We start from the raw sequence: 17,835 nt of genomic DNA on the forward strand, positions 1-17,835 counted from the left end.
CTGGCTATGTTTTGCAGTGGGTGGATTTGAAGCTGTCGCGCAGATTCAAGAGTGTTGTTATGCGTGTATCTGTGAAGCCGGGTGGTGGTCTACATATCTCTGAGGTGAACAAGCAGCACAGACACCTGCAGACAGCAGTCTTATTTACATCCTGTTATCCAATGGCCTTAACAGACAGGCCAACAAAGGATGACAAAGCTGAGAAGCTACAGTAACTCTCTGGAAAACGCTGGCTAGTCTACTGCTACTTTACTGCTAGCTTGCTGTGTCTTCTTTAAATATGCAGTGTGTTGTATGCAGTGCAATCATGCACATGCGGTTGTGCAATCCTGCACATTTTGCATCGCTAAACTGCTATACGCAGCTCCTAATGTCTATATGAACCCTCTCAAACAAAGTTTTCTGCTTGTCAGCACCATGAAAAAAACATTCTGATTTATCCTTCAGCGATGACCCAAAGGTATTTTAGATGAGAGGCAGAGAGCGAGTGGAGGGGGAATATTGGGAGAAAAAGAGAGTGAGAGAAAGAGAGAGATGGAAATGTAAAAACAAAGAGACAAAAAAATGGAGATCTGAAACAGACACCTCTGGAGCTAAGGATGGATTTCTAGCCGAGACATCCTATTGTACAGAAAGCATAAAAACAAAGCTTCTGACCATGCATGACTATACATGCCATCTGTTAGCCACACCGTCAGAGGAAATGTTTGTTACACATCTACAAAATGACCCAACATGTATGCCAGTTTAGAAAGACTAAAACCTCTAGTTCAGAAAACCGGTTATTATGAAGTCAACTTAGGCGACTTCGATATCTGCTTTTAGGAGTTTATCGAGAAACTGTATTATCTGAACTGGTGGCATGACCAGCTACTACTCCATTTAACAGCTCTCCAGTATATATAATGACTATTTTTAATAGTGTATCCATTGGGTTAAATTGTGCTTGTTTAGCTATACTGTTAGCTAAAATCTTAATTGTTTATTTATACTTTTTATCAAGCTACTTCAACCTTTGATACAAATGTTTCAATTTCAACTGCTAGAAATACTTTCAGCTAAATATTTCCAACTTTTTAGCAAGCTATTTCAACTGTGTCCATTCTGTTTCGACAAGTATTGTGCTTGTTAATCTATACTGTTATATAATATAATATAATATAATATAATATAATATAATATAATATAATATAATATAATAACAATACTTAATGTTTCATTTTCATCTGCTTTCCATATTTTTAGATAATTATTCTAACTTTTTATTCTTAATTTAAGATAGCTATTTCAATTGTTTATCTACTGTACTGCATGAAGCTTCTTGCCTGTTTGCATTCATCTTTTAAATTACTTGTGGCCACAGTTTGCTACTGCCTCTGGAAGCAGCCTTAACTCAGTTGACTTCAAATTACTGGAGTCTCTATGGCAATGCCTACGTCCCATTAACAAAGGTTGTAGCTGGGCAAGCTGAGAAACCAGGAAGTTTTTTTTGCGCATGCGCAATGTTGATAACCTCTGAAACTGAGGCAGCTGCTGGCTTTGCTTTCACTGCTCTGAGATCAGTGCTCATCTGCACATGGAAACAGAGCTAGCATTAGAAAGTAAACAAGCCCTCTATGATTTATCATTGTAACAGACAAGTTTCCTCTTAATAACCAACTTGACCATGATGTGTTATGAGGAGCAAGCTTTTAATAACTCCTTTAGCATGTTAGCAAGGAAATGATTAATGAAAGGTAGGATATCTGGTTTATTGTCAGGGTAATTGGCTCTGCTTGCTTGTCTAGCACGCCACTGGTGCATGTTGATCGGTACTGAATCACTGAATCATACTTTTTATTAATCTCTGTCTCTCTTCCACACCATGTCTTTATCCCGTCTTCCTTCTCTCACCCCAACCAATCACAGCAGATGGCCCCGCCCCTCCCTGAGCCTGGTTCTGCCGGAGGTTTCTTCCTGTTAAAAGTGAGTTTTTCCTTCCCACTGTTGCCAAAGATCTTGCTCATAGGGAGTCATGTGAGATTGTTGGGTTTTTCTCTGTGTGCGTTATTGTAGGGTCTACCTTACAATATAAAGCGCCTTGAGGTGACTATTGTTGTGATTTGGCGCTGTATAAATAAAAGGGAATTGGATTAAACTGAAGTACTGCCAGCTAAAATTGTTTAAAACTGTTTACCTTCCCGGCTAGCTCTTGTAGTTGTCAGCTACATCCTATTAGCTATTTATTTATTTTTTACTCATAGCCTTCATATATTTCATCAACTACTTTAAAGAATTTTATTTGTTTAGACTTTTTTAATGGCTAATGATGTAACTAGATGAGTTTTGTTATTACTTAAGTCTTTTTGCTTTTTAATTTTTTGTTGCCTCATTATTGTCTACCGTTTATCCTTTAACTTCTAAGTCTTCAGCTCAAACGTGTTTATCTCCACTTTTTTCTTTAGTGAAAAAAGTGATTAAAGAACTGAACTTCATTATTAGTTAATCTAATTTTTCCATGTACCCCCTGGCTACTAAAATATACCCCATGAGGTACTTAACGCTTTGATTGGGAATGACTGGTTTAGATTTGTACAAAGCTTTGGCTGCAAATACAAAGTCTAAAAAACTTACAAACCTTTCTATAAATGAAAAATATATATAAATAAATCCTGCAAGATAATTGCTAGTAGTGCAAGGCCAGGTAACACCTCCGTTATTCTAGTGCAAGGCTCTAAAAGAAAGTGCTACAAGCTGCAAACAGGTATTTACCGTTATACTGTTACTTCCCATATGCAATCAGTTATGATGGCATGTCTGCTACAACAGTTATGCTCTGGAATAAGTTGATATAACACAGCAGTGATTCATCTAAAAATTCAGTTCATGAAAATTTTTGCACTTGCTGTTCTAAACACCTACCAGTCTGGTAGCAGTTTCCTAGGAAAAATCCTCCCACTCACAGGAAGTGATGCATTTCTGTTTACAGTTCATTTCAAATAAACACAAGGAAGAAGTGGATCGTTAGCAGTGAAGTTTTTAATCACTGTGGGGCTGTGTAAGTGCAGAAAAGTTATCACTACATTTCACATCCTGCTTGCCAAGATTGTGACCAGTAGTTTGTCACACAGTTTGTCCTGTCTCCTACCTACTGGGACAACAGGAAACATGGTGACACAAACAGTGCATAGGAGCAAAATGGGAAGTAAAGGGGGGAGATAACTGGAATACTAATGTTTGTCAGGCCTGAGTGATTTATATATTACTCACATTATCCCTGTATTGAAGCCAGTACCTGCTAAACATGGTTTCTCTGTGCCTGTCTGTGTGACGTGCTCATATATTTGTGAGGGATCCCACCAGACAATCGTTAAATGTTGGACCCTCCAAAGAAAAGAAAGTCAAATAAACATTAAGAAAATTGACTTTACTGGGATGATGTGCAGTTGGTAGCTTTAGTCATATAAATGCTGATGTGAAACAGCTCACTGTCAAGTCTTAGAGAATTTTGCCGTACACAAAAGCATGAGAGGACAACATAAAGTGCTAGCTACATAGGCACGGAGAAACCTGCAGGGAATGCTCTGTGTCAAATGTAGGATAACTTCACTGGGGTGCTAAGCAGACAGAGACAACAACAAAGTAGACAAATAATGCACTAAACATGGAAGCATTATATTTGTAGTTTGTTTGTTCCTAAATACAGATAATGTTCTTCTGTGTCTGACGAAAGCTATTAAAGGCACTATAATATATCTTTTTAAGTTAACCTCCAAACCAAGGGTCAGGCAGGATACAGATTAAAGTTGTGGTTTACAGATTTATCCAGTTCATCTTTCAATAAAAAAAATATCACCACACTTAATTTGATGCCAATTTTACCCTCTGCCGTATTTTTTGGACCAAAAGGTGCATTAAGCAAAACAAAATGGTCAGACAAGTCAAACTTTACTCAACTCATTCTTCTTTCTTCCTCCACTTCTGTACCATTGATTCATTAATGCTGAATTCTCTCACAGCTGCTCTATTCCCATGTTGTTGCAGTATATTAACGACTAACCTCGTATTGTGGCTGGATTATCTCAGTTGTTCTCCTGACTGAAGTTTGGTCCGTTTACAGCATCCTGCCATGCGATTGCATTTGTCCCTGACCATCGGGAACCCTCACGTTAACTTTTATCGAGTGGAAAAAAGTTAGCGTTCATCCTCCAGCTTCACTGTGTTTATGTTATGCTAACATAGCTAGATGGATGTTGATTTTCCATGGAGAACAGAGGTCGTGTCAGACCATCTTCTTGGAAAGTGAGAACTAACAATCAGATTATTGCAAAGAAAAAATGTATTTGCATTTGTCTGTGCAAAATTATTTTCTTTGATTAAATGACAACTAATATGGTTCTGTCATCTCTGTGTACACAGAATCGTATTACTAAAGATTGTTTAAAAATAACAAACACTTGAGCTGTTTACGACCAACCGCAACATACAGTAGAGATTTACACTACAGTTTGTAAAAAGATTTTATCTTAAATTATTTTCTAACCTCAGCTAAAAATGTCAGCATGATGGCATCTGCTATGTTATTCTAATTGATAAAGAGATAATAAAAACAGTTCATAAACAAGCTTTCTGGTTCTAGAAAATCAAACAAGGATGTCCAGGTGACGTTTAAAAATTTCCCCAAATGGACATCACTGTAATATCCGCAACGCTGGTTCAACTTTTATTTTGAGCTAGACTTTGAAAAAAGGCCTCCAGCTGATTTCAAAATCCCAGGTGACTTCCTTCATAAGTTATTCACAAACTTGGGTGTCCATGAGTCCTGAAATCCGTCATGCCTCTTCTGTCCTCGTTGCTTTGGAGTGCCCTCAGCTTGCAAATTGTTTCATGGTAACATGCCAACAGAGTGACCGACAATAGAGACAGCTGCTAATATACAATGTCAGCAGGATGTCCTCTTCAACTTTTCAAGCCAGTTTAATTCTTCTGAGCAAGGCTGGGCTTAGAAACATCATTAAATCCCGAAGGGCTCCAAGTGGACTGCTATGTACGTTGTATGTTGTTACCTAGCATAAATGTGTTTCACAATGCCATTGCACATAACACTGACTGTTTAAAAAAAACTGCAAATACAGTATATGTATAGTATTGACCGTACACTCTATCTATAAACCTTCCCTGCCCACAGTCCTCACTCAGCATATTGACTTTTTTTTTTTAAAGAAAACCCACTTTTCCCTTGTGACAGGGATGCTAATTGTTTCCACTGGGTTTACTGCCTTATTGCTAACAGTTGAAAATTACTCCACCAGTTTTTCAGTAATTTGCATCTCATCTAAAATAGTCTGGACTCATTATTTTCAGTGTTAAATAAATAAATAAAAAAATATCCAAAGGCATTTATACATTAGGCGAGGTTTTGTTCAACACCTCTGCTTTTCTTCCCATTTCACAGACAGACCTCACTCTAAAATGAATTCATCTTGGAGACAAAAGCATTAAGTGAATGGGCACATTAATGTGCAGGTGAAGATCGGTTGCATGTTTTTGGAGCAAATTGGTGAAAAGTGAAGACAAGAAGCCTTCAGACACAGCCGAGCGGTCAGGTGGGCTGCAGGTGTGCATGTCGAGCGATCATAACCAAGGAACAGAAGACACGGTGACCAGCAACAATGACATCACAGATAGACAGAGAGAAAGAGAGAGGGACAGAGACTGGGTGGAGAGACAGAGGGAGCTACACAGTGATGGCTGAGAGGACGGGGGACCGACTGAGACATAAACTTACTTGCAGGACAGCTGGTTAATACCATGTATGAAGTAACAGTCTCCTCCGTTGACGCAGTAGGACTTCTCAGAGTCATTGCAGTGCCGCGCATGACTCACACCTGGAGACAGGGTTGTGGTGGTCACTAGGAGAAACACAGATTGACAGAAAAGACACAGTGCATTACGCTGCAATCCTGCATGCGACGCCACAGTGTACACGGGCATTAGTCACTTTGTTGTGAGCTCCAGCTCTCCATTGGTTTTACAAGTGCAAAGGTCCCCAGGATACTTGTATTTTCTTATTCCAACCTTAAAGCTGAAAAATTAAGATATATTTGCAAGTAATAAAAAGAATTATTCTGTTTTTACAACCGCTGCCTCTGCTTTACTTGTCTGCGTTATCCCCAGCCAGCCATGTGAAGAGAACACATGATGACAGTGACCGTAAACAAGGTTTGTGGTCGTATGATCAGACTCCTGCATCAAAAAATCGGACGTATTTGAGCGATAGATCAACACAAACATCAGCACATAGACAGAAGGACAGATAGAAATAAGTTGTTCTCACAGATCTGCACGCTGATTATACTCGTGGCGTTTTCTTGTCCTACTGAGTTTTCAGCCACACAAGTGTAGTTGCCAGAATCTTCCACACGGACACGACTGATCTGCACCTTTGAGTTTTTTCTTGAGCAAAAGGAAAGGAGAGAGGCAGAGACAATGTCAGTTATTATTTTTTCAAAAAGAAAAGCATTCATCTACTTGTTTTCAGCATACATAAATGTAAAGACAGCTAACTTTGTTTTCTGTTTGGGCATGCATTTACTGACCATTTAAAGTACTTTTGACATCAAGTCACAGTTTCATTTATTATGGGCACTACCTCACATCCATGGCAAATTTAGAATGAACAGTTAACTTAAATACATGTCTTTGGGAGAAAGCACGTACAAACTCCACACAGACGGACCCCAGCAGGGGTCTGAAGCAGGAACCTTCTTCCAGTGAGGCAACAGTGCTAACCACTACACCACCAGGCCTTTGATGATGAGTCGGTAGTGTACTATGGGACTCTAAAGTTTTTTTTAGCTGGAAACTAACACTTTAGTAGCCATTGAAAGGAAGAAAGTATTGCTTTTATTAATTTGAGAGCATGTATTAATCAAACTGTACCTTGTGTGCATGTTTTTATTATTTTGTGCAGAGAAAGACTACAGCATTAAGGCACACCGGCCCTTCACCCCCAAACTAACCAGGGGGAACTTGGCCTATGTTATATATGAAATTTATAAGGGGATCTCTAAGATACTGACTCCTACGGTTATTCATGTAGGTTAAGCACCCAGTGGTCAACTTGAAAAACAGGACCTCCACTTGCACAGAGAGGATGCTGTTCTGGCAGGTAAAGGGTAGGAAAAGTCCACATAGCCTGAAGCATATTAGAGCTGGTAGGCTCCAATACTGCCTGCAATCAGAAGACGTTTCAAACCTCCATCTTAACCAGGTTTTCTCAGTGCACTAAAAACATCCTATTGTCCCAAACGTCATGTGCTAAAAATTCCTGAGCCTCACACGCAGACGTGTCTCTTGTCATCAATGCAAATCACAAAAGCTGCAGTTGTGTTTGTTGCTTTCAGCTGTTTGTAGGACTCTTTTCTCTGTATTCAATATGCACAGCTACGTGGCGTTACCTAAAGTCACAGGATCTATTTGTGCATCGTCAAAGATAGAGTGTTGTATGCATGAGTATTACTAATAAAACGAGAGAGCTCAACAGTGAAATTAAGTAAAAATATTCATATTTTCCATTTTGATTATAAGAATTTTGATTATAAGCGATAACGCTGCAGGCTACAGCATCATGAAACCAAATATTTGTATATCAACCTTATTTTAACAGAAACGGGTTTTATTTGTTTTATTTGCAGTAAGAACTACTCTACTCTCACTGCTAAAGTGAATCAGCAATGCCTCTGATTGGCGGAGGTCACTGTTACCACGGAAATGTTTAAACCCCTGGACAACTGGGAGGACGGTGATTGCAGTAAGAAATTCAGCACGTTACCACACTGACAGCTAGACTTTACTTTACTGAACAAACTAAAACATATATCAAGACTATGATAATGAAAAAAAACAAACATTTGTGGTCGGACATCATTTGTTGTGGAATCTGGGAATTCCAATAGATTACAAGCTGGGTAGATCCTTCATTGTTAAAAGTGGTTATATTAATTACATAGTCTTGTACCCTTGCCATTTTTCCATTTTCCTCTCATTTTTGGTCCAAATCAAATCTTTTCATGGCCACAATTCACAGGTTGGCTCGGCTCAAGGCTTTAACCTCCTAGGACCTGGTATCCACATATGAGGACATCACATTTTGGGTTGTCTAGAGCCGGGGGTCCCCAACCTTTTTTGTGCCACGGATCGGTTTAATATCCGACAATATTTTAACGGACCGGCCTTTAAGGTGTCGCGGATAAATACAATAAAATAAAATGCTACGACCAAGACAAAAACTGTGGTATTTTGTAAATATAATAATAAATGTGAATTCACTGTGTAATTGTGTAACTTTATTAGCAGCGTCCTCCTGAAATGTGCCAACAACATTGAGAGTAACATCCTCCTCTCTGCCCCTTAATGCTCTCTGGTCACTATGGTAACGCATAAATATTTATTTCAAAATAAGACACACAACTACAACACGGGAAAAGACCCAGGGAAACTGAGTTAATGATAAAAACCCTGAAATCACATAAATTTCACACTCGCGCCTCAACTCTCGCAGCCCGGGACCAAACGGCTAACCGCTGGTACTACATTTTGCTCTACAAGGGCCTGATATCCACTTGTGAAAACATTACACTGCCACTGTTCTATCAAAATTTAAAACGAATGTCCTCATAGTTGGATATCAGACCCTTGTAGAGCAAAATCAGGTAAAAAGATAATTCTTTGTTTTTACATTCATCAGGTCCCAATCTGCCCAAATAGCAAAGAGAAATTAAAAATACATGCCACGAAAGAGTTCAGGTCTTAGGAGGTTAAAGTCGTTATATCGGGATTTTCTGAAATGTCAGTGGAGAAAATGAATGGAAAACTCACTTCCCAAAGCGGAGCCCTTAAAAAGTGGGAGGTCACTGTTGAGCTCTAAAAGGTGAAAGATGATTAAATGCTCCATAGAGCAAGAGAAACCTGTCACATCAACTCCAGGCAGAAATATAACATTGAACTCATTCTTATGAGACTATATTAACTTGATGGTTACTCATTGTAGAACAGCGGAGTGATAGCATCAACCAAAACAGCTGTTATAGTACATGTGGATGACAGTTCTTGGTTTTTACATCATACCCTAAGAAAAAATATACGCTTTGGCACACTCACTTGTTGGTTTTTATTTTGAGGTCTCTGCCTTTCTGAAGCTCGTGTCCATCTTTGTACCAGCGGAAGGAAGGGCTGGGATTCCCCGACGCCTCACATTTCAAGTACAGCTTCTTCCCTTCCATCAAAGATTGGCTGCTAATCATCCGCAACTTAGGAGCAGAGGCTGGCCAGAGAGAGACAAGAGACCAACAGACAGAGGGGCAGAGAAAGGAAAATCAAAGCTTGTATTATTGAAATGAATGGCAGGCATTCAATTAATCTATAAATGTAATTATCTGAGTGTGCCTTTTTCCCATAGTGTGTATGTTTCTTTGAGTGTGCGTTCATGTGTGTAACCAATGGAAATCTATAAGTGAAGGTTTAGATGTTGACCTGAGGGAACAGGTCAAAGTTCACATGGCTGAAATTCTCAAAGGAAAAACAAGGACAGACATTATACACAGGTGCATTAGCTCCAAAGCTTAACCTTAACCCAAATCTAATTCTTCAAGCCTAGAACAACCCAAAATGTCTTTGCCTTCCACAAATGTCCTTACTCCAGATGTCTAGAAGTCAAATTAGTCCTTGCAAAGACAGATGTGTAAGGATATAGAGAGAGGAAAGGCTCTATGGTAAGGTGGTCTGAATCCTGAAAAGCAAAGATAAACTGAAACCTTGTATCGAGGAAAAAAGTCTTGCCACAGAAACTCTCTGCAGTAGATTTTCACTATAGAGCAAAGTGTGTGTGTGTGCGTGTGTGTGTGTGTGTGTGTGTACGTGTACTTCATCAGTCCCAGGAGTCTTTCACTCTCTCTCTTTTCTCCTTAAAAATTACAACAGACTGCATCACTGACACCAGCGCAGGCAACACAAGCACACAGAAGCTAAAGCAAAGAGACAGCTCAGCACCATCTACTACCATTTATATACACACACAAGCAGTGAAACACCCCGATTTTACCCCACATGTGCACACACACTCACACACAGACACAGTGCAGTGATAGGACACGCTTGATCAAATGGAAGACAACTGTTGTATAGGCTCCTCACAGCACTGCTGTATCTTCCATTACTCCTCACATAGGTGCAGTAGATACACTCTAGAGCTTTAGGCATCTATATGAGACTCTGTAAGTCAATATATGATTGTGTACATCCTGTCAGTTGTGCAAACATGATAACTACAATTAGTTGCTGTCATGGTTCTAAGCTTTTGTGCTTTTGAATTCATAGTGAACATATTTGAGTTTGGGGTTCTGATTAAGCTTTACTGTTATTCTGCTGTGTGAAGTTTTCATTTTTGGGTGTGTTGATCATGGCTGTTGAGCAAATTCAATACCTCTTTTGACTTTACGTTTTTCCTGTCAAGTTTATTTTCAGTTTTACAATCCTTTGTTTGGGTTGAATATAGAGTTTTATTGATTATAGTTTCCTGTCTCATGTTCATCTCTTTGTGCTAATGTTTTGGTTTCCCTTTGTTTTCCAGTCTGGCATCTTGTTAGTGTGTTAGTGTTCATGTCTGTATTAATTTTCATGGTTATTTCTTGTTTTATTTTGAAGGTTGGATTTCCTTCATGCTTTGTGTTAGACTTACTTCCTGCTTTGGGTTTGTGTTAATTACTTATCCTGTGCACCTGTGTTCAGTTCCACTCCTTTATCTACTTCCTAATCAGCTGCCTGTGTATATATAGTCCAACCTTTTAGCCTTTTGTGTATATGTGTATATAGTCTAATCTTCACCGTGTCCTTTGGTATTATCCCTTCAGTCTTAAGCGTCTTGCTTTTTTTCTTCACATATATATTAGTGCTGTCAGCGTTAATCTCGTTAAAATAACGTTAACGCCATAACCGCATTAACGTGGTAAATCTCCATTAGCGAGTTAGCACAGAACACCCCGTGCGAGGGGCTGCACGGTGCTAACACGTTAACACGTTGACAGCATGCAGCCCTCACACGGGGCGATTAACACTGACAGCACTAATTTTTACATTTGTGTTGTTTTGTTCAGCGAGGGGCTGCACGGCACTAATGCGTTAACAAGCTAACCGTGCTAATACGTTGACACCGTGCAGCCCCACACACGGGGCGATCCGCTAATTTGCTAATGGAGTTTTGCTGCATTAATGTGGTTATGGCGTTAACGTTATTTTAATGAGATTAATGCTGACAGCATTACAGATATAGATGAAGAATATACACACCAACCAGTCACAGAATACACATTTTCCCTTGTGATCGGAGGTTGCCAGGGGGTTGCTGACCAGTCTCTAGGCCTGTGTGACTGCGGCCTGAAGTGGCTGAAAAACGGTAAAACAGGATATAAACTTTCTGTGTCCTCAAGTCTCCGCTCAGGTTCCTGTGACGTAAAGCTAATCAGCGCACAATGAGTGCAGACATCCACATGCCTGCCTGTTTTTTGTGACCTTGTGGACTAGCCCGTAGAGAATTTACATTACACTGCACCAACTACGCATGTGCCCAGACAGCAAACTTCAAAGAAGTATAACAGAAATAACTACTCAATCGTCGGGCATCCAGCTGTCCATGTCCGCAACCAAGTATAATCCAGGCTTCTACATGGAATTTGCCAAACGATCCACATGAGAAATGAGCTAGCTGATCTACGTGTAAGAAAATCTCGTAAGCTCCCATAAATATTATATTAAAAGTGAATGAAGCCACCATGATGTCACCCAGTGCTTTGTAAGGTCCTGTTTGGAAGCTGTGATCTACACATTTTTGCCTCTTGGTGTTTCAAAACTGGGCTTGGTTGATTGCAGCAATTAGTCAATCAGAAGGCAGGCCTGCCCTATGGCACTCTGGCTTGGTCTTCTTTTTTACTTTAATGTGGGACCAAAATTTACAAAACGGAAATGTTGTCTCAACTGAAACCAAAAACTCATCTGGAAGTTTACCATTAAAAAGAATGTGGATTTAAGGCAAATCCACATAGCTTTCACCTTTGTGACCTGGAAGGCATGTTCAGGTTTTCTGCGTAGTCCATCTACGCTCCAAATACTCCAAGATGGTCAAAACTGAGTTGTTTGGCAAAAATAAATACAGAAGACAGCTTGTGATATTTTTTTGTAATTTCAACAAATCTCATGAAAACCAAAGCCACACTCCAACTAGGAATTACTGTGTATCCAACTTGTGATATGTTTCATTTCTTTAAGCTTTCTTTGTGTCCTAAAGTTAAAAAAAGTTTGTCACACTGTTTATGCTGTAGTTTATTTTATATACTTTATATTTAGCCAGAAATGCCCTCTATGCCACCAAATTTCTAGAAATTCATCAACTTTTCTTGCTTGAGTAACTTTTACTAAAACCTTAGACACCATCTGTTTAAAAGATGGTGTTGCCCTTTTAAAATATGACTTTTAGTTTTAGCCAAATGGTTTGGTGCTGAATGCCACAGAGGAAATAGGAAATTACACAGGTGGAAGGTAGTCTAGAAAAAAACATACAAACTCTGAATGGATCTGATAAGTAGATCCTCCACGAAGCACCGTCCAAACAGCTTGCAGTTATATAAGTGGGATTCAAGTATGTGTTTGTGACTCACAAGAGAACAAGCAGGATGCCTACTTACATTTAGTAAGATTTAGTGTTGTCACAGTCTCCACACACACTGTGGATGTATAATTCCACGTCACGCCAAAGTAAACCATGCCAGCATCATCACATGCTGTCTCTGTCGCGCTCCATGGCTCCTGGTTTGTAATGAGTAATGCTGAAGAATAGCAGTGTGGACATCTTCAAAATACAAACTTTTGAATACTTCACTTACTATTTTGATATGTTCTCCACGTGCGACTGTCTCAGTAATACGTGGATCCATTGATCATCATCTTTGACTTGCAGGTAATGTCATAGCCAACACTGCATTTATGATGTTAGAGATGCTTGACTTAACGTGTTCACAATAACATCAGGTCAAAGTGTATAATTATCACTCACTGCAGTCGACTGCATTCTTTAGAACATTTTAGCATCTTTCAGCTCACTGTTTTGGTTTAAGTCCCCCGAACTGATCTCGTTCAGTCTCATCATTCTTATCTACAGGCAGCTGTTTTCAATATAAACAACTGGAAAGGCAGTCAACAAGCTAGCTTGAATACAGTTGTGCATTTAGCCCAGAGCAGGTAACACCTGCAGCTTGGTTATTTGTAAGTGATTACTTGGTTTACTGACGGCTGTACAGTCTACAGTTTGTTGTTATTATCAGCATTGAGTGAACAGTGTCACCAGCATCAGGCTTTTCAGAGTAGATAAATGTATAATAAGAAATTATTATCCTCAATCTGTTTAGTCATTCTAAGTCAAAATCGGGTTATGATTAAAAAGCTTGATGGTTCAGTCACATATAACAGAATTACATGATGCGTCAAGTAGAGCAGGGCGATATGACCAAAAATATTTATCACGATATACATTTGAAAATTTGCGATAACGATATAACTGACGATATAATTGACACTAGACAAAATACTTTACAACTCCTCAACTTCATTAGTGCAAAAAAAAACAACATCAATGTATTTTCACTTACACAAGCAGCTTTTTAAGTGCATTAAAGTTATATAAAAAATTTGCAGTGCAAATGCAAATCCTTGCTGACAGTTTAACCAAAAGGCATTTCCAGTGGAAATTGGCCAACATATCCTCAGCATAACCATGTATAATATCCACAGAACTTAAAAATAGGTTATACACACACAATATGGTAATATTATGTTGAAGCACAGTACGTATCACTCCGCGAGGCGCCTGCCTACGATAGCCGTAATGCTCCGACAATCCATCAAGCGGTGCGGCTTCGTAGCTTAGCAAAGTCGTACTGAAACATTTGACAGATTTTCAAGCGCCGTGTATGACATAAAATCGTTTCGAGGTCAGTAAACCCAACCAGAATTCATACATAAGGCACACGGGATTATAAGGGGCTCTGTCGATTTTCAGAAAAATCAAAGGATTGATTTTAAGTGTGCCGTATCTCCCAAAAAACACGGTAATAACAACGGCCCGCTAGCATGCGCTACCAAAAATAGTGCTTTGTTGTATATCTGACGGACGAAAGCTAAACCAGTTCCACACCACTGAAGTTGCAGCATTTTTACAAACCAATTCTGGTTCATCCGTTTCATTTAACGATCCACTTTCGTTCTTCTCATTCTGCGTCGCAGCCATGTGCGTATGTAAACAAAGGCACTGCGCAAGCGCGTTTACCCATATTCTATCGCGATATTTCATTTTCTTATCATTGCCCAACATTACACCGGTATTACCGTGAACGGTATGATATAGCCCAGCCCTAGCGTCAAGAGAATTATTATGGTTTTTTTTCCAGCTCCATGTTTTTATTCACAGATTCTACTAGTTTAGCTTTGCATGAATAACAGTTCAAAATAATCCTTATTTGTCTTATGCTGGGTTTTGGTGTAGTCTGAGTCAATACTCTGTCTCTTTCAGGCAATTTTGCTTCCTCAAACTTTAAATTCACTTTCTTCTGATTGGCTGCCCCTCACAAACAGAATATCTGAGCATCAGGTGGCCCGGGCTGCTGTGTTCACCCTGACATCACAGAACAACAAGAATGGAAAACCCGATGTAAAGAGTTTCAAGGCCTGAGTTTTGGACTCACAGGGCTTACGTGCACATTCACAAATGGAACAGTATAAATATGACAGAACCCAGGCTGCACGTGGAAACCCGACTTGTTCTGCAATGTGTTCCTGTTTCTTCTCATCACAATAAAAGGTTTTATCTGATAAGGACTGCATGATTACTGCACATAAAACTGCTGGTAGATGTGGTGTTAAACAAAATCTTGCATTAGTTACATAGAGTTACTGGAAGAAAAACTAACTATATTTGTGTAATTATTCATTAAATATGGGGAAAATATATAATCTTTATTTACTATTATTATTTTGATCACACTATGTGTTTCCACATATGCTTGGCAAGCAATAGGTTGCAAGTTCAATTCTAGCCAGAGACATAAATCCCCTTTGGTGTTACATAAAACTGCCAAACCAAGATCCCTGGTGACAAAGCATCACCAAAAGTAGCTGCTTCTACTTTTTTTAAATTTTATTTTAGTAGTACTGTAAAAGTGACACTAAACCTTTTTTTAAAGTGTGGTACACATGTACCTTACCAGTCAATAATGTAAAATTCGACTTTAATTCAAGCTTTCCTTTATAAATGTATACACTCACACATATACACAGACAAGTCTTGATTTACTGCACCACAAAGACACTCAGAAAGCCGTGTTGTGCTTCTTCACATCCAGCTACAGAATAGCTTCAGGCTGTATTTTTCATGTATCCAGAAGCAAGAATGAAAAGAAATGGTCACGTTTTTCCATCTGTGAATACAGTGGTGTGAAAAAGTGTTTGCCCCCTTCCTGACTTCCCATTTTTTATGTTCGTCACACTTGTTGTGTTTCAGATTTACAAATATTAGATACAATAATAAACAAAGATGATGCAAGTAAACACAAAATGCAGTTTCTAAATGAAGGCGTTTATTATTAATGGGGAAAAAAAACAAAAACCTACATGGCCCTGAACCTGATAAGTGGTTGGGCCACCCTTGGCAACAACAACTGCAATTAAGTGTCATTTACAGCGCTGTGGAGGAGTTTTGGCCCACTCATCTTCGCAGAACTGCAATTCAGCCACATTGGAGGGTTTTTGAGCATGAAGCACCTTCTTAAGTTCATAACACAGCAGATTCAGGACAGGACTTTGACTAGGTCACTCCAAAGTCTTCATTTTGTTTCTCTTAAGCCATTAGGAGGTGGACTTGCTGGTGTGTTTTGGATCATTGTCCTGCTGCAGAACCCAAGTGCGCTTCAGCTTGGGGTCACAAGCAGATGGCCGGACATTCTCCTTCAGGATGTTTTAGTAGACGGCAGAATTCATAGTTCCAATTAAAAGTCTTCCATGTCCTGAGGCAGCAAAGCAGCCTAAGACCACACTACCACCAAAATATTTTACTGTTGGTATGATGTTCCAGCGTTACTTTTACACCAGATGTAACGGGACACACACACGTTCCAAAAAGTTCGGCTTTTGTGTCATCAGTCCACAGAGTATTTTCCCCAAAGTCTTAGGGGTCATCAAGATGTTTTCTGGCAAAACTGAGACGAGCCTTTATGTTCCTTTTGCTCAGCAGTGGTTTTCATCTTGGAACTCAGCCATGCAGGCTGTTTTTGCCCAGTCTCTTTCTTATGGTGGAGTCATGAACAGTGACCTTAACTCAGGCAAGTGAGGCCTGCAGTTCTTTGGATGTTGCTCTGGGTCTTTTGTGACCTCTTGGGTGACTTGTTGTTCCACTCTTGGGGTAATTTTGATTGGCTGGCCACTCCTGGAAACATTTACCACTTTTCCATGTTTTTGCAATTTGTGGATAATGGCTCTGACTGTCCTTGGATCGCGGCATGATGTCTGGCACTTTCATTTGGAAACTGCATTTTGTGTTCACTTGGGTTTTCTTTGTCAAATTTGTCAAGCATTTGAGTGTGACAGACTTACAAAAATAGGACATCGAGAATGGGGCAAACACTTTTCCACACAATTCTATGTAGATAATAAATCTAACATTTTTTTCTAATAGTAACTGTTGAACAAGCAACTTCTTAAGGGAAGGTACTGCAACATCGTCTTTATCTTACTTTTCTTAGAGCTTTTTAAACTTTTATCAGACTTCTGTTTCTGTCGGTCTTAATTATATCATTTAAAGTGTCACACATGATTACCTCAATTTTAAATAGGTCTGTTTTAGGTTATTGGTATGAGCTAAAGTGAAACTTTCCCTGTAACTTATGTTACTAGGATGCTTTATTATTTCTGCAAAAATGCATAAAAAGGCTCTGGTCATGACAAATTGTTTTCTATAGGGCACTGAGCAGCCTGGTTGCTGTTTTTGTCCTGCTTTTTGCTCTGGATATTTTGCAGGAGACGATGCGGAAATCAAGGGAGCTGTAATCTAATGACAATGTACCACATGTGGAAAAGAGATGAGATTTCATTGTGGGAGGGGCGACATTAGGCCAATTCCAGCAGTACGAATCTGACATTTAGTTTCACAATGACAAAATACCTCTGAGAATAATAATCTTTGTTTGTATTGCACTTTTCAAAAGCAAGTTACAAAGTGCTTCACAGTCAGTAAATACAGGGAGTGCAGAATTATTAGGCAAATGAGTATTTTGTCCACACCATCCTCTGCATGCATGTTGTCTTACTCCAAGCTGTATAGGCTCGAAAGCCTACTATCAATTAAGCATATTAGGTGATGTGCATCTCTGTAATGAGAAGGGGTGTGGTCTAATGACATCAACACCCTATATCAGGTGTGCATAATTATTAGGCAACTTCCTTTCCTTTGGCAAAATGGGTCAAAAGAAGGACTTGACAGGCTCAGAAAAGTCAAAAATAGTGAGATATCTTGCAGAGGGATGCAGCAGTCTCAAAATTGCAAAGCTTCTGAAGCGTGATCATCGAACAATCAAGCGTTTCATTCAAAATAGTCAACAGGGTCGCAAGAAGCGTGTGGAAAAACCAAGGCACAAAATAACTGCCCATGAACTGAGAAAAGTCAAGCGTGCAGTTGCCAAGATGCCACTTGCCACCAGTTTGGCCATATTTCAGAGCTGCAACATCACTGGAGTGCCCAAAAGCACAAGGTGTGCAATA

At 39.4% G+C, this 17,835-nt stretch overlaps 1 protein-coding gene across 2 annotated transcripts in view; it reads right to left on the reverse strand.

Annotated features, from left to right (window-relative positions):
* The window catches only part of nrg2b (neuregulin 2b), a 70,892-nt gene that overhangs the window by 22,748 nt on the left and 30,309 nt on the right, over positions 1-17,835 (reverse strand). For both annotated transcript variants that reach the window (XM_084940414.1, XM_084940415.1), the window contains exons 2-4: positions 9,142-9,304; positions 6,317-6,435; positions 5,768-5,891 (exon numbers count right to left, since the gene is read on the reverse strand). In XM_084940414.1, coding sequence (XP_084796540.1) covers positions 5,768-5,891; positions 6,317-6,435; positions 9,142-9,304 — 406 coding nt within the window. The remainder of the gene's footprint in view (positions 1-5,767; positions 5,892-6,316; positions 6,436-9,141; positions 9,305-17,835) is intronic.

The sequence above is a fragment of the Perissodus microlepis genome, chromosome 2 (genome assembly GCF_051167445.1).
Source record: "Perissodus microlepis isolate ML-2025 ecotype Zambia chromosome 2, ASM5116744v1, whole genome shotgun sequence".
Lineage (NCBI taxonomy): Eukaryota > Metazoa > Chordata > Actinopteri > Cichliformes > Cichlidae > Perissodus > Perissodus microlepis.